The sequence below is a fragment of the Gracilinanus agilis genome, chromosome 1 (assembly GCF_016433145.1).
Source record: "Gracilinanus agilis isolate LMUSP501 chromosome 1, AgileGrace, whole genome shotgun sequence".
Lineage (NCBI taxonomy): Eukaryota > Metazoa > Chordata > Mammalia > Didelphimorphia > Didelphidae > Gracilinanus > Gracilinanus agilis.
The window spans coordinates 92704947-92723217 of NC_058130.1; the positions used below are offsets into that span (position 1 = coordinate 92704947).

The 18271-nt window shown below is 36.8% G+C and overlaps 1 protein-coding gene across 1 annotated transcript in view; it reads left to right on the top strand.

The window, feature by feature from the left end:
• The window catches only part of PRKAR2A (protein kinase cAMP-dependent type II regulatory subunit alpha), a 127055-nt gene extending 125650 nt beyond the window's left edge, over positions 1-1405 (top strand). The window contains exon 11 of the mRNA XM_044680335.1: positions 307-1405. Within this exon, the coding sequence (XP_044536270.1) occupies positions 307-440 (134 nt within the window). The 3' untranslated portion in view covers positions 441-1405. The remainder of the gene's footprint in view (positions 1-306) is intronic.
• Positions 1406-18271: the final 16866 nt, after the last annotated feature.

Genomic DNA, 18271 nt, shown 5'->3' on the forward strand with positions numbered 1-18271 from the left:
AGCTTATAGTGTAATTGGGAAGGGGAGGTTTTGAAGAGGAATCTGACATGTTCATAAGTATAACACAAAATATAGTGTAATAAGAACAAAGGAGAGGCCCAGTCAAATAGGTCTAAGAAAATTTGAGAGATCATTTTCAGGAAATACTTCATAGAAGAGGTGTGGTACCTGAGGCCAGCCTTAAATTTTAATAGCTAGAAATGAAGGATTGTATTCCAGAGATTGAAATATATATGAAGAATGGTTTGCAGACATATCATTTTAAAAATCACTTATTCATTTGTTTTCCTTCTGTTTTAAATGCAGTTATGGATGTCCAGGCATTTGAGAGGTTGCTCGGGCCCTGCATGGACATTATGAAGAGGAATATTTCCAATTATGAAGAGCAGCTGGTGAAAATGTTTGGTTCAAGCGTGGACCTGAGTGACCCAGGAAATTAGGCACAGCATCTCCCTTCTCCCCCGTGCCTTCTCAGTTTGATACAGAAACTCCTCCTGTCAACAACACAACACATAAGGAAAACAGACACTACAGAACAGTTCTTGCTGTTGCTGCTGCTGCTGTTGTCTTGGGCATTTTAGAAAACATGTCTCAGCACATTGGGATGGGTAAAGGCTGAATCTATGCCTCCACTTTGCTGCTGAAATTCCATTTATTAGACTTATTTTCATGATGTTTTTAACTCATTTTTCACACCTTTGGTTCAGAATGGCATGTCTCTCCAGCAATTTAAGTGCCTGATACAAAGTCCAAAGTATAAAATCCTCTTTTTTTTTTCTTTTGCTGCTGCTACTGCTATTGGCTTTTTTTTTTTAAACAAAGCTGCAGAAACTGGTTTTGTCCCCATCTTCCCAGGGAGAAAAGATTTACAACTTCTGATCTCTTCCTTTGTCATTACCTCTGAGAATGTCAAAATCTGCTCTGAATTGTAGCTTTTAGATTTGAAATTAAAATTACCTGGGTATTTTTTAAGTAACTATCTTTAGAGCATTATGGTACTGTGATGTTTGTGCTATCTACTGAAAGTTATACCTGTTACAGGTGATCCCAGAGCATTTGGAGAGTCTTTGAAGGAGAGTACAAGGTTGAAACCTAGACAAGGGATTAGAGTAGGTCATTTCAGCAGTAAACCCTGTCTTAAAGGAAGATAAGAAAAGGGGAGGATCTGAAAATTTGTTTTTTTCAACCTCCTAGAGTCAACAGAAAGCCAATTTTAAAAATTCAGTATCTCTCTGCAGTTAGTGTGACAGAATTATAGTCCATTTAGAACAAGGGGTCTAGAGATGTCATAGCTTTAACTTCCGAAAAAACTTCTCTGTTAAACTGCCACCACCTTTTTCTTTCCAGTTGTCCACATCAGCAGGTGGCAATAATATTGCTGAGAAGTTGACCTGTTCCTGCCTACTGCTCAGAGATATGCCATAATTTTGCTTTTGAATAATCAGTTTTAAGGCACTTTTTAAAGAGGAAAACATTTTTTTTGGTAACTTTAAAGTAAAAAATTTTCTGTACTCAAGGGAATTCCCCTCAATTCTATTCTTTTACAATATTCTCTCACTCAACTAGACATTCCCAGATGTCAACTGTATTTGCTAAAGTTTTCAAAAAGTTGGCAACATTTACTATTTCAAGGAATTTTTTTTAAAAGTCTTTATAATTGGGGAGTTCAGGATTTTTGGTGTTCTTTTTTTTTATTAGGGAGGAAATTTAGTTTGTGTTTGAATAGAACTCCTCTTTAACCTTTAAGATATATCAAGTAGAATTTTGAGTTAACTTGATTGCTTGACATGCTTTAAATAACATTTTTTTTCCATCAGAGTGATTGAGAATATATCCTAAGGGGATCGCAGAAGCAGCACAAAAATTGCATAAAGATAGGCATTAAATATAGCAAGTTAATAGTAGATCAATAGGCTCTTCCCATTTTCCATTTTCTTTTGACATGTATGACTCACTGGGACCTGCCCAAGCAATTATGTATCTGGGGTTGTATAATTCTCATTGTGGATGAGGATGCTAATAGAACTTACCTAGGTATTTACCTTTCACCACCAGGCAAGCTAGGGCTTTCTGCTGTGGACATATGGCCAGTGTGGCTAACATCTGTGAAAAACATGATGGCATGTAGTTACCTCCCCCATTCATACACACATACAAAGAATTTTCAGCCAGCAGCAATCCTTATTCATTCGTCCTAAGGTTTTTGCTATTTTTTTTTAAGTTTTATGAATTGGAAGCAGATTGAATCTTTATTAAGGGCACTGCGTTAGCTCACACATTTTTCAGAATTGTGAGCTGGTTTATGATTCATGCTGGTGAAACAGGGATATAACATTGTTCAAAACCATTTCATGTTTTAATGTTTTTCTGACTCCATTCTTTTCTGCAGTGTCTGTTTTTTATCAGATGAATCCAGAAAGCAACAGAAATGTCATTAATGTTTCCAAGGTTTTGCACCTTTTTTCTAATTTTTGGAACTTGAATTTTAAATGGCATGAACAGCAATAGTTCTTTGCCACAGGTTACTGGGATATTTGGCTATTTAAATACATGTACTTGTTCTTTTAAAAGTATTAGGGAGAAGGTGCTGTAAGAGACTATATATATGTATGTGTAAGTATGTGTTGTCAGAGCAGCCCTAAAAAATTATTTCCAAATTAAAAGCCAAAATGAGGTGCTGTTTGTTAACCATGCATCTATATCATTTAGGCTGTCTAGCAAACTGCATGCTAGGGATAGATATGGATTGTGTCAAGAAGTTTTAAGCCTTTCCTTCATAGTCTAAACCTATTCTTCAAAATCTATTCCCTGTGCCCCAGTCTTACTCACATAGCTGTGCCGTATGACTGTGTGGAACCCAATAGGCTTCTTCAAGCCTTTTTTGTTGGGCTCAGTTGTCCTAATTAAAATTGACATTTGACTCAGAAGATCAACTCCTTCTGTTTATATGGTCAAGTGTGGGCCTAGATTTGAGCTTCAAAAGAGAGTAAATGAGGGTTACATAACACGGAAAAGGGAAAGATTGGTAGCCAAGCTGAATTTTAAAGAATGTGGAGCTCTGAGGATGTACCTTTTGCAGTGGGGTAAAGTAAAGCTGAGCAAACAAAGTTGTGTTGTTTTCTATGTTATACCAGTACATCAAAATGACAGTGACATTTTTGTAGTGCTCAATGGTTTCTCCTGTGTTTGGTGGGGGCTGCAAATAATCAGTATGGAACAAAAGGAAGCTCCACCTCAGCAGTTCTTATTATCCCTTTTATATTATATTCCCCTTGGGAGAAGACTGATTCATGTAACCCTCTCCAGACCTTGCTATTTCCTTTGTACTGACAGGAGAAGGGGCTTGATAACTTTGAAATATGGTTAGCAGTATTGATATACATCTTCTGAGCCCAATTTTATTCCAATGACTTTGACTCTTCTTTTTAATCTCTGAAGGATGAATATGTGTGGTTTTGTTTTCTGGATTGATGTTGCTCTGTGTTCTGTTTTTTAAAAAAGACAAAAAAAAAATACTGCTGTGGATCCTCAGAGATGAATGTGAAGAGAGCTCTACATATGAGCCTATTAATAAAAGAACTCAGCAGTAAAATGGACAAGAGTCAGTGGCCTTGAGACTAGAGAAACAATTTGTCTGCTGATGCTCTGCTTGTGATTTTTGTGAAGTCAGTGAGAAGAGCCTTTCTTGGTCAGCAGAGTCCTGGCTTATATTTCTGTTTGATGTCCCAGACCAGGCTTTTCATGATGTATTTTTTTTAATGAATCCTGTCTTTTAAAAAAAAAAGTGCATTCTGCCCTGAGAAAAAGAAAAAAAAAACTTCAAAGTGACATCCTTCATGCTTTGTTTTCAGTTAGTTGATGTTGTATTTTTTTGTTCTCAAATTGTATTTGTAACCAACCTTGCCAAAATAGAAACTGTTTTGGGCTTTTTCACTCCACTTACCTATTGTTGTTCTTGCAGTTATTACTGCTGATGGTCTTCAGTCAAGTCAGTCATCTATTGTACAGTCAGAGACCTTCCTGTTTATTTTAATAACTTACAGGACTGTGTCTGTATTATAAAGATAGAAGAGGAAAATGTCACTAACCTCATGGGAGACTTCCTGAAATCCACTTAGCCTGATTTTGGCTTAAATGGGTAACTAGGGCTTCTTCCTCCACTCACAGTAACAAAAAAAAATCTAATTCAGCATAATTATGCTACCTCAAGGCTAAAAGTGCTTTAAGGGTATTTCACCTGAGTTCTAAACATGACATCAGAAGTGTCTCATTGGATTTGTGAGATTCCCCACCCAAAGTAATTTAAAGGAGGGACCCCATTTTAAACTACTATTTGACTCTAAAAAGGAAGAGTTGTTGTATAGTATTCAATATGTAAATGACCATTATTTTAAAGAGCCACCATCTGCCACAAACAAGCTTTGGGTTTTAAAAGGGAAAAAACTCACCATCTCGGGTTTGCTTCATCTTTGATTAATAAATGCTGACATGTTATGTCAAACTGTGTTTGGTGTTATGTTCTCTGGGCCTCTGTTTCCTCGTCTGTAAAAAACAAGGAAATTAGACCATATCAGGGACACGTAACCTAGGGTTACATTCCAATAACTGTATTTCAATGTAATTGATAACATCTATTTTATGCATTTAGAAACATTTTTCTGAGGAGTCCATAGACTTGCCAGATTCCCAAAGGTGTCCCTACACCAAAAAAGATTAAGATCCCATTGAGAAAGCCCCACTCTTTTAAATTCATTTTCATTGTGATGCCTTTGCAGGTTTGCTATTGCACCTCATGTTATAATTAGGCCCTAACAGATCCAGAGATCTGGTTTCCAGTTGTTTATATTTCTATTACTAGGGTAGCCATGGATTAACCCTTTCTGTGTCCTCAATTTCCTCTGTTAAATGAGTTGGTTAGACTAGGCTATCTCCAAGATCCCTTCCTGCTTTACTATTATTTCATAACTTGAACAATTGGCAGTCAGTTTTGCTATTAGAACCCCACTTTACAATTAGGATATAATCAAGAAACCTAGTTTGAATCATTATTCAGATACTAGCTATGTAACCAATGTTATTGCCACATCCCTTTTGAGTTTTAACTTTTGTAAAATGATTAAATAAGTGTTATAAATTCCAAGTTAGGCTAGTATAGCAGGAAAAAAAAGCTGGATTTAGAAAACCTGATTTGGAATCCTAACCTTATATGATTTCAGGCAACTCCCTTTTCTTCTCTGGGCCTCAGTTTCTTCCTTAACATGATAGTAAAAGACTAAATTATCTATGAAGCTCTTCTTCCAACCCTTAAGTCCTTTGATCTATGATTCAGTTAAAAATATAATTGACTTTTGTCTGTACCATTCATTTTTTTTAATCCCTTACCTTGTCTTAGAATCAATACTGAATATAGGTTCCAAGGCAGAAGAGTGGTAAGGGCTGGGCAATGGGGGGTTAAGTAAATACCCCAAAGTCACACAGCTAGGGAAGTATCTGAGGCCACATTTGAACCCAGGACCTCCTACCTCTGGAGCTGGCTCTCTATCCACTGAGCCACCTAACTGCCCCATATTGTTCATTTTTAAAAGACTGGACAAAGTTCTATGGTAAGCTATTTTCTAGAGGCCTCATCATTCAAGCAAAAATGAAAGACTTTTTTTTTTCATATTCACCAGGAGAAACTTGATTCTGAATCTAATCTCAGCCTGATCCATTGTTCTTTGCTGCTTCTTCAAGGACAATCCAGATGCCTTTCCCTCTGATGTGAAGTAATAACAGACTATGAAAGGAATGTTGGTCAGCAATTCATCCCTCCCTCAGAGAAAATGGTTGTTATCTTTTCATGTTGAAACAAGAAGGTAGAAATCAAATCTCTTCACTTGAATATGCAATAAACCATGTTTCAGCAAATCTAATTTTGTGCCATCAAGGAATCATTTTGTAGCTAAAAAACAAAAATGTGGAGACCTAATTTAGCAAGATACTTGATGAGGTGATTACTTTGTCTTTTCCACACACACTCTTCCTCAAAGACATCAAGTTAATGTTATGATTTGACTTATACACACAACCCAATCTAGAGGGTGACGTAGGCATGCATGTAGGTCTGAGTTGTAAGCCCCGGGCTTCTGTCACACTACTTTAGTGACTAGAATTAGAGTTGCAAAGAATCTCAAAGGGCAGCTAGTCCAACCTGTACCTGAACATTAAGTGTTAAGAACTATAACATAATGAAGAAGTAGTCTCTGAACTTTTGTTTGATGACTGATGAAGGTGTACCCACTACCATCTGAGATAATCCATTACATTTTGGAATGATTTCTAATTTTTGGGAGGTTTTTCCTTACAATCTAAATCTATCCCTTTGCAGATTTCCACCCATTACTCCTAGTTCTTCACTCTGGAGCCAAGCAGAACCAGAAGGACCGCTACCATACAATGAACCTTCAATTATTTCATGATATTTATCATCCCTCACCCCATGTCTTCTCCAGGAAAAATACTCCTGGTTTCTCTGAAAGGCATGAATTCAAGGTTCTTTACCATAGTGGTCCCCCTCCTAGGGACACTATTCTAGTTTATCAATGCCCTTGGTTAAACATGGTACTCAAAATTAAACACAGTATTCTTTCTATATATAGTCTAAAAGTCCCTGCTCCAGGACTTAAAAAGGTGAGATTATGTGATGAATGCCATCCATCAAAGTAATTTTGTGCATTTCCAATCTAAGATAGGAACTAAAAGTGCATATTTCCCTAGAGTCTGAAATCCAAAAGGTGGGAGCAGAGCAAAGCATGGGCAAGAAGCATTTATTAAATATTGACCATGTAAGAAAGTTCTTTTAAGGGGGCAGCTGGGTAGCTCAGTGGATTGAGAGTCAGGCCTAAAGACAGGAGGTCCTAGGTTCAAATCTGGCCTCAGACACTTCCCAGCTGTGTGACCCTGGGCAAGTCACTTGACCCCCATTGCCCACCCTTACCAATCTTCCACCTATGAGACAATACACAGAAGTTAAGGGTTTAAACAACAAAAAAAGTTCTTTTAAGGAGCTCACATGCTAAGCAAAACCAATGCATAACAAGGAGCTGAAAAGCAGGAGTTAAGGGGAAATCTCTGGAAAGTTCAGAGAGAACCATGGCAAATCTGGGTCCATCCCCACAATAGAGGCAATGGGAGGAGATCAACATGGAGGAAGAGTGCTCCCAGATGAGAAGGTCCCAAACAGTGAAGTTTACAAGTGAGAACATGATGACCACAAAGAATGAGAAACACAAGCAGCTAGGCAAAGAAATAAATAGAAATACTTCATAATTACCCTTAAGGAGTTTACAGTGTACCTGGAGAAGCAAGACAAGAAAGACACCTAGCAAATTAATCCCAGAATCTTAATTGGAGTCACCTAGGATAACTAGGACCTGTAAAGGATTTGACATCATTCCTCAGGGGCCTTGTCTCCACTTGAAGATCTTCACTCTACTTCCAGAGGAAAATCTATTCCACTTGGGAAGAGTTCTCATTGAGAGAATTTTTCTTTCTATTTGACCTAAAGGAATAAAGTACAAAAGTTAGGGGACAGGGTGAGGTGGTATAGACTTAGTGATAGAAACTAATGGTGGAAAAGAATATGAAAGGAAATGAAAAGAAGCCAGAACTTAATGGATGATCTAATAAGGATGAGAGTGGGAAAAGGATTAAATTGAAAGTTCTGTGTTTGAATCCCAACTACTTAACCAGCTCCATGATTTTGGCCAAGTCACTTCACCTCTTGGGGTCCTTTATCTATAAAAATGGTAGAGATGAACTAAATAATTTTTTAAAGTTTTTATTAAAAACCCTTACCTTCCGTCTTGGAGTCAATACTGTGTATTGGCTCCAAGACAGAAGAGTAGTAAGGGCTAGGCAATGGGGGTCAAGTGACTTACCCAGGGTCACACAGCTAGGAAGTGTCTGAGGTCAAATTTGAACCTAGGTCCTCCGGTCTCTAGACCTGGCTCTCAATCCACTGAGCTACCCAGCTGCCCCCAATAATTTCTAAATACTATAATCTCTTTGTACTCTTAGATCTCCCTCCTTTGGGTTGCTTTCTTTTTGTTTGTTTATTGATATCTTGTTCTTCACACCAGAGTTACTTCCTAGTACACTCCATTCCCCATGGAACTTTCCCTTGTAGTAGAAAAGTTAATGAAAACAGATCTAACACTATAGGCACCATTTTTCACTTATCAACTCCAACCTCTGCCACTCAGGAAGGAAAGAGGTTTCATCAGCTGGACCCAGAGCAAGATTGATCGTTGTATTTAATCTGAATTTAACTGCCTTTCAGAGTTATTATTCTCTGTGTTATCATAGACATGCCTATTGTACTTTTAATTCTGTTTAAGTCATCAGTCTCTTTACAAGTGTTCCCATTTGAATTCCTCATTTGTCATTAGTTACAAGTACAGTAATATATTCCATTGTATTCATAGGCCAATATTTGTTCATCCATTCCCCAGTTAATGAATATCTACTTTGTTTCCATTTTTTTGTTACCATAAAATGATGCTATAAATATTTTGATATAAGTGTAGGATATTCTCTTCACAGGTGCTTTGGATGAGCAATAAAAGATGGAAATGCAAATGGGTGGGACTAGAATTGCTTTTCAGAGTGCAGTCACTGCATCAGCAATCAGATAGTGCTCTGAGTTGATCTTTCAGCCCTTTTTATGTGCACTATAGGAACCTGCCTGAATTCTCATAGCTTCCAACACAATTTGTTTTCTATCCTTCTGCATGTGCAAGAACAATGGCCTAAATTTCCTACAGATACCAACCTTAGAAATCAGACCAGGTTCTATTTTATCCACCTTAGAGAGCTGAGAATGTAAAAGATCATCATAACTTATTTCATAACTCTCAAAATATCTCAGATGCTACATCCTACCAAGATCCTTATTTTCTTCGCATCTTCATTTGATTCAAAGGACTACATGACCATGTTATAGACTAAACTATTGTTTTTTTAAAGGATGAAAAAAAGATATAGTATAAAAGGGAACCAAACATTACTGTTCTCAGAGGTTTTAAATATCTACTACCCAGTGGTGGCTTTCAATCCTGAAGAGGTCTGAGTGTTCAACTTCAATTTTGCAAAGGAACATCGTTGCCCAGAACCTTTTTCCATAAGAGGGCTACTGGTGATGCCCCCCCCCAGTATCAAAGTTAGAAAAATTAAAAAGGAAACAATCTTATTATGTGCTGGAGAGCAATTCCATTCCAAACACCGGTAGGGACAGTTTTTGCTTCCCAACTAATCAAAAGAGGGTCTCAGACCACTCTGACATCTCCCTGTGCTACCTTTGAGGCCAGAACTCCACAATCGGGCACATCCCCAGCTTCTTTTGATTTGTTTCTTATAAAGCAGTCTTAAATGACCTTTTTGATAGCTCCATTTAAGTTAATCTCCAGAGGCTATGTAAGCCACATATGACCTTCTGAACACCTTCAGGATGAAAAGAATGCAGGAGAATACAAAGGTAAGAGAATCTAAAACTGAAGTTGTTTCAAACATGAGGTACAAAGATAACTTTGCTATCTTCGACCTCCTTTGGGACATATACCTAGTAGTCACATCACTAAGTCAAAGAAGATGAACATATAGAGAATAGTGTCAAATTTATCTTTTCCTTTTTTTTAAAACCCTCACCTTCCATCCTGGAATCAATACTAGATATTGGTTCCAAGGCAGAAGAGTAGTAAGGGCTAGGCAATAGGGGTTATGTGACTTGCCCAGGGTCACACAGTTGGAAGTGTGTAAGGCCATATTTGAACCCAGTACCTGGGCCTGATTTTTCAATCCACTGAGCTACCCAGCTGCCCCCCCGAGTCAAATTTATAAGAATACAAATCATTCCCCAATGTATTAATGGTTAAAGGATATGAATAGGTAGTTTTCAGATGAAAAAATCATCAATGTATATAATTACATGAAAAATGCTCTGAATTGCTCTTATCTAGAGAAATGCAAATTAAAACAACCTTGAGATAGCACCTCAAACCTATTAGATTGATTAATATGACCGCGCGTGGTCTAATGACTTTATCTATCAGCATGGCTTTAATTAAAATACTAATTTATATTATTATATCAGCCTTTATCATTTTTAATATTAATAAAGGAAAATAATAAATTCTGGAGGGGATATGGCAAAATTGGGACACTAATGCACTGCTAATGGAGTTGTGAATTGATTAACCATTATAGAGAACAATTTGGAACCATGCATACTCTTTGATTCAGCTGTACTACTACTAACAAGGTCTGTGTCCCAAAGAGATTTGGGGAAAGGACCTGTTTGTGCAAAAATATTTATAGCAGCACCTGTTGTGGTGGCAAAGAATTGAAAACTGTGTGACCCTGGGCAAGAAATTGGGGAGTCCCTAAATAAGTTGCAGTATATAATTGTAATGAAATACTACTGTGCTATAAGAAATTATATGAAAGATGATCTAAGCAAGTCCTAGAAAGACCTACATGCAAGATTCATTGTATAGTACAGGTCTTTCTGCTTCTGCTTGGCTCCAGAGTGAAGAACTAAGAGTCATGAGTGGAAATCTGCGAGGGACAGATTTAGATCACATGGGAAAACTTTCTAACAATAGAAACCATCCCAAAATGGAATGGACTGTAGGAAGTACAACTTCATGAGTCATCAAACTAAAGTTCGGGAACTTCTTATTATTCATTATGTTGTAGTGAGGATTCTTTTTTTTTTACTTTATTTTTATTGTCATACAAAACAGTTCTATACTGGTCATTGCTGTGAGAGCACACTCATACATAACCAAAACCCCAAAATAAAACCATAAATACACTGATGTGAAAGATGACCCCAACAGTTCTTTTTCTGGTAGTGGATAGCATTCCCTATCATATCTTTCAGGATTGTCCCAGATTATTGCATAGCCACGTTTTCACAAATAATCATTGTACAATATTGCTGTTATAGTGTACAGTGTTCTCCCATTTCTGCTTATTTTGTTCTATATCAGTTCCTGCAGATCTTTCTAGCTTTTTATGAAATCATTCTTCTTATATCTTATAGCACAATAAAATTCAATCACCAACGTGTACTACAATTTGTTCAGTCTTTCAGTGGAGATTCTAAATACGAATCATTCCCCAGTTGATAAATGGTCAAAGGATATAAATAAGCAATTTTCAGATAAAGAAATCAAAGCTATCAATAATCATATAATGTCCTAAATTAATCTCGATTTGAGAAATGCAAAATGTAAGAAATAAAATGTATGTAAAAGGATAGATTTAAAAATATTAGGGTCTTAAAAGATTTATTGGTAGCCATTAGAAAAATGAAGCCATGTGCCATGTTGAGTCAGTTTAAAAGACCCATGCCCTGTTACCTCCTTTCCCCATCCTGGATCAGCTCCAAGCCAACAAAAAGGAAGTGCCAATCCAGTCACTCACTATTTATCCTTCTGTCTACATTATTACACAAGACAGGAAGCCAGTAAGCTCATGGGAAATGTAGTTTGAAAGACCCCTAAACTTCTATAGGAAGTTTAGATCAGAGACCTCAAAATGTCAATTACACATTCCCCCTTGAACAGCCAAGGGAGACTGGTCTCCCCAAAGGCTCTTGTAAACATAATTAACTTTTTTTTTAAACCCTTACCTTCTGTCTTGGAGCTAATACTGTGTATTGATTCTAAGGCAGAAGAGTGGTAAGGGTAGGCAATGGGGGTTAAGTGACTTGCCCAGGGTCACACAGCTAAGACGTGTCTGAGGCCAGATTTGAACCTAGGACCTCCTGTCTCTAGGCCTGGTTCTCAATCCACTGAGCTACCCATAACTGCCCCCCATAACTAACTTTTAAATTACAGAAATTTGGGGATAAAAAGAAAAGAGGACAAAACCAATGATCCAATGATTGCTAAGCATGTTGACAAAAAGCTAATTAGGGGCCAGTCCTCTTCAGCATAAGAGTATACATTCAAAACAAATGCATTTTTAATCATATCTATTTTTACTTTGGCTTTGTCAGAAATCATAATAGCCACTCCTGCCTTCTTTTTCTCATTCAACACCCAAAAGATTTTGCTCAAGCTCTTAACCTTAAACTTGTGTATGTCCACCCGCCTCATATGTGTTTCTTGTAGACAACATATGGTAGGATTTTGGTTTCTAATCCACCCTGCTATTTGCTTCCATTTTATGAGCGAGTTCATCCCATTCACATTCAGAGTCATAATTATCAGTTGTGCATTCACTGACATTTTTGTATTCTCCTCTATTCCTACCCCTTTTTACACTAATTCCTTTTAAACCAGTGGTTTGCTTTAAGCCGGTATCAAGGCCTTATCCCCTCCCTTGATTAACTTCCCTTTCTACTCCCTTCCTTATTATTCCCCTCTTTTTATTTTTAAAGGCCTAATGAATTCCCTACCCCTTCTTCTCCCCTCCCTTTTTTGACCTCCCCACTCCCCTGCTCCCCTTGGTTTATCCCTTCTGACTTTCTCAGTAGGGTTAGTTAGAGTTTTATATCCCAATGGATAATATAACTACTCTTCCGTCTCCAGGTTGATTATACTGAGAGTAAGGTTTAAATATTACCTCTTAATGCTCTTTTCCTCTCCTTCTTATAATAGTACATACATTCCAATTATAAAACGTACATACCCCCCCTGAGGAGAATTAATAACACATTCCCCTCCCCCCCAGAAGAGGGTAAAGGCCAACACCCCAATGAGCTAACAATACATGATTTAGTTATGGGGTTGTATGAGTCAACTGGCAAAAGAAATAAAGATTAAAAAAAATCCAAATAAAAGAGAAAAAATAACTTGTGAATGAAATGTAAAATGTCAAAGTCTTGTGTGCAAAAATGTAAGAAAAAATAAACTTATAACAGGTCCTTGAATCAAGGCCCAATTAAATTATGTAATTGTGCAGTTACCCATTCAATAGCCAGGACTACAGAAAGTTGCCACACTTATAAGAGAAAGAAAAGGACAAAATTTTGTGTGGAAAGGAAAGTGTCTTTTCCTGGTCTGATTTGCCTGCACTTTTCAGGGATAGGGTGAGCCAGGATGATGGCCAACCCTTGGTACTTGACTAAAATGAAGCTTAGGGAAGTCTGGCCTCTAACGTGTCAGAAAAGCTGCAACCCTGAACCCCAAACACTAGGTTCAAGTCCTTCAGTATTGGCATGGAAGTTCCATCAATCTTACCTCTATTGGTATGGTCTTTTTTGACCTTGTGCTCCTTGGCACTGTGCAATTTCTCATCAATCCCAATGGGACTGTTGTTCTCCATGACCTTGCGTTTGCACTGTATGATGGCTCTGTTGTTCCCTTCTCCTGGAATCAAACAGAATCATTAATCACAGCCCCATAATATTTAACAATAATTGGTAAGTTACCATAGACTAAAGCTTTTTGGGTAAGCATTAATATTATTGCAAATATATATATTAAACTTATATTACTGTAAAATCAAAAAGGATTATTATTGATATTATGTACTTTAAGTACAAAAATGAGAAAAAGAGAAAAAACTCAAATAGCACATAGAAGGGGAAAAATAATAAAGGAATGTTTTAAAATTCACATACATATATAGCTTAAATTTAGTGAAAGATTTTTGCCCAAAAATGAGATCCATTTCCTGTTAAACTTTTGCCATGAACTACAGTGAGTGCAAATGACTTTTACAAAATAGCAGATTTATAATGCAAGTCGAATAAAGCACCAAAATTTACCAAAATTACAATAACACCAAAATTTACCAAAATGCCAATAACACATTTAAAGACAATAGCAAACAAACCCATTTTATATATAAACACTTGCTGTGATGTTTAAAAAATGTATACTTGTCACAAGTTCAACAGGTATAGTAAATCATTCAACCTTGGCTGAGATGTTTTTAACAAAATCTATTACTGCCTCCATCCAAATGTGGGGCAGAGCCTAGAAAAAAATCTGATAAAAAAAAACTTTGGGGTCTAAAATATCACCAAGAATTCTAGATCCTTCTGATGGGGAAGTAAATTAAAATAAAGAGTTAAAATATCACGCATACAGGATCTCTTTTGGCTTCCTACTTTTACATATAAAGAATCTGGGAAATTTCTATTTGTTTTCTCTACCTTTTTAAGACAACATTCTTTATAATATGAATATATATGATAATTCAGAAGTTACTAGGTATCCTAAAGTCAATTTTAAAGACCTCTTATAAAAATACAATTTAAATTCTCAAGACATCATAGTCTTCAAGGTTGTATACAATTGTCAAGATAGAATAAAAACTGTTAAGTTTTTATACAATTGTCAAGATAGAATTAAAAAATGTTATATGTGATCCTATAGTGGAGATGACAAATCCAGTATACATAAGACTTATGGACTTTTACAACTTAAAAAATGTTTTTGTAAGATGTTCATGGTCTTTTTACAATGATATGTCGTTTGGTAAAATCATAGGGAAATGGTACAGATAAAGAATCATATAACAGAATAGATATCAGTTTAGCTTAATACATATAAACTTAAAAAAAATTTAAACCTTAAAGAAATCAGGAAATACAATAATATAAACAAATGACAAATTGCAAGCAGTGTAGTTAAAAACTTTTTTACTAATCAGAATAGACTTGTTCACTATTAAGGAATCACAAGAAAATTATGAATAGAATTCATCTAGCAACCAAAAACTTAGCTTAAAATGATTCAGTGTAACAGAAAGATATTGATCAGATTAATATATGAACTTAAAAACAGCAAAATTAAATCATAAAACAACAATCAGCAAAATACAATAAGATACAAAGACTTAAAAAAAACCTGTGGTCTGAGGAGGCTTGCTAATTTTACCTCCAGACTTTTAAAAGTTCCTGTTTGGTAAAAGACTAGAAGTCCATGTGCTATCTCAGCCAATTGGGGTAAGGATTGGAAGAGCCACTGCCTGGAAAACCCATGTGGAGAGGCTTGTAGGGGGAGGGGGGAGAGTAGACAAGTGCTTAGATCAGGTTTGAAAAAACCCCCCACGAAGGGGTTCATGGTTGTAGAAGCTCTCCTCCATTAAAAGTCATTGTCTAAGAGGAAACACACCTGGGAAATTCCCCAGTGTGCACAATGAAAAAGAAGGAGTTTATACTTCCCAAGTCTCCGAGTGGTAGATGGGGTTGGCGGCAGCAGCAGCAGCAGCAGCAGGAGTAGCTGGAGTTCTCCAGGGAGGGTCAGGGGTCTGGCATCCAATGATGGGAAGATAGGGAAGGTCAGAAACAATCCCCCCCCCCAACCCCAGGGAGGGTTGGGCTCAGCTGGCCAGCTGTAGTGGAGCACGGGAATTGGTATTGTAATTGGGCACAGCAGACAAGAATTGGGATTGTAATCGGGCACAGCAGACAAGAATAAATAGCTGGAGCTATCAGCAAAAGCATAGCTCTTGCCAGAAAAGTAACTTTCCTCTTTCCCTGAAAAGTAACCAGGTGGCTGGGGAGAACAGGGAGAAGAGAAAAAAACAAAAACAAAGACACAAAATTGGCAGAAGCAGGTCTGAAGCTCTGGAGAGGATTTGGAGTTCTCTCAGAGTTCTGCCTGTGGGGAGAGGGTAAAGAGTCATGGCAGAAGAAGCGTGGCTTGTTAGGCTATCTGAAAAATTGAGGATTACTCCTCCAAAATTCTGGTCATCAAAAATGTAAGAAATAAAATGAATATAAAAGGATAGATTTAAAAATATTAGGGTCTTAAAAAATTTATTGGTAGCCATTAGAAAAATGAAGCCATGTGCCATGTTGGGTCAGTTTAAAAGACCCACGCCCTGTTACCTCCTTTCCCCATCCTGGATAAGTCCAAGCCACCAAAAAGTAAGTGCCAATCCAGCCACTCACTATTTATCCTTCTGTCTATGTTATTATGCAAGACAGGAAGCCAGTAAGCTTATGGGAAATGTAGTTTGAAAGACCCCTAAACAGTTTAGATCAGAAACCTCAAAATTTCAATTACACAAAATAAAACACAGTAATAGCAATATCATATGATTAACATTTATGACTGACTTAGCTATTCCTAGAAATACAATGATCCAAGAAAATCCTCAAGGACTCATGGTAAAAAAATGCCATCCCCCTCCAGAGAAAGAACTGATGGAGTCTGAAGGCAGACTGAAACATATTACTTTATTTCTTCACTTTTCTTTGTTTGAGTTCCTTTCACAAAAGGACTAATATGGAAAGATGTTTTATACTATACATGTGTAAAACCCATATCAGATTGCTTGCCATCTCAGGAAGGTGGAGGGAGGGAGGAGGGGGAGAATTTGGTTCAAACTTAAAGAAAATTAAAATTTGTTTTTTCATGTAATTGAGTTAAAAAATAAAATATTAGTAAATAGAAAAAAAAAGAACCTGATGTATGAGACAGTGCTCCTCCACCCCAGGAACAGAGCCCAACTTTAATAAATTTAAAAGTAAAGAAATGGTCTAGGGAAAAATGAGTTTAAAAAAATAATCTGACCATGTAAAGTTATTATGATGACAGGGAAGATCAAAACATAAACATAAAAGAGGACAACAATGTTAAAACAGCTACATTAGAATCCTCAAAGAAAAATATAAATAGGTATCAGCCCAAAAAAGGACTCCTGGAAAAGCTCAAAAAAGGATTTTAAAAGTCAAATAAGGGCATTAGAGAAAATGTTGAGAAAATAAATGAGAATATTGCAAGAAACTCATTAATAAAAGAGTCAGCAGTTTGGTAAAGGAAGCACAAAAAATGGGAAATGATGTAAAAAGTTAACTAAAGAAAACGACTCTTTAAAAAGCAGAATTGGCCAAATGGAAAAGACAGAAAATTCACTAAAGAAAACAACTTCTTAAAAAGTGAGATTGGCTTAATAGAAAAAGAAATACCGGTGCAGCTGGGTAGCTCAGTGGAGTGAGAGTCAGGCCTAGAGACGGGAGGTCCTAGGTTCAAACCCGGCCTCAGCCACTTCCCAGCTGTGTGACCCTGGGCAAGTCACTTGACCCCCATTGCCCACCCTTACCAATCTTCCACCTATGAGACAATACACCGAAGTACAAGGGTTTAAAAAAAAAAATACCAAAGCTTGATGAAGAAAATAATGCCTTAAAATTAGAATTGGGCAAGTGGAAGCTAATGATTCCATGAGACATCAAGAAACAATGAAACAAAATCAAAATAATGAAAAACTCGAAAAAAATGTGAGATATCTCATTGGAAAAACAATTGACCTGGATAATAGATCCAGGAGGAATAATTTAAGAATTTTTTTAAGCACTTGAAAGCCATGATCAAAAAAAGAGCCTAGACAATTTCAAAAAATTATCAAGGAAAACTGATATCCTAGAATCAGAAGATAAATATATAATAAATACTGAAAGAATCCAGTAATCACCTCTTATAAGAGATTCCAAAATAAAAAGTCCCAGGAATATTAACATCAAATTCCAAAGCACCCAGGCCAAATAGAAAATATTATAAGCATCCAGAAAGAAACAATTTAAATAATGTGGAACCACAGTCAGGATTACACAGGACCTAGCAGCTTCTGCCATAAAGGATCAGAGAGCGTGAAATATGATGTTCTGGAAAACAAAGGAGCTAGGATTGCTACCAAAAATTACCCACCTAGCAAAAGTGAGTAAGGTGGGGGGTGGAGGGGAGGGAATGAATGTTTAATGAAATAAAGGCCTTTCCAGCATTCTTAATAAAAAGACCACAGTTAAACAGACATTTTGATCTTCAAATACAAGACTCAAGAGAAGCATAAAAAGGTAAACAGGAAAGAGAAAACATAAGGGATTCAATAAGGTTAAACTTACATTCCTACATGGGAAGATGATACTTATAATTCTTAAGAACTTTATCCACAGTGTTCCTCCTGCCCAAAGTCATCTAGACTAAAGAACAAAAGGCATAGCTTTCCAAGAGGATTTGCATATATGCAATGAAGACAATCTTTGATTCTAAACCCATTGATAGGCAGAAAGCAAGCATTTATTAAGTGTCTGCTATGAGCCAGGTACTAAGTTCTAGGGATACAAATACAAAGAGACAGTGTCTGGCCATAAGCTTACTTTCTAAAGGGAGAAGATAACACATAAAAGGGGAACTGAAAGGGGTGAGGGTGGGATGAGAATAAAGGATGCCACAGAAGTGAAATCTGTAGTGTCAGAAGTATTGCTGGGAAGTGAAAAGAAGCTTTACTGACCTGGAACAGTATCTCAAATGGAGGCCCTACAATT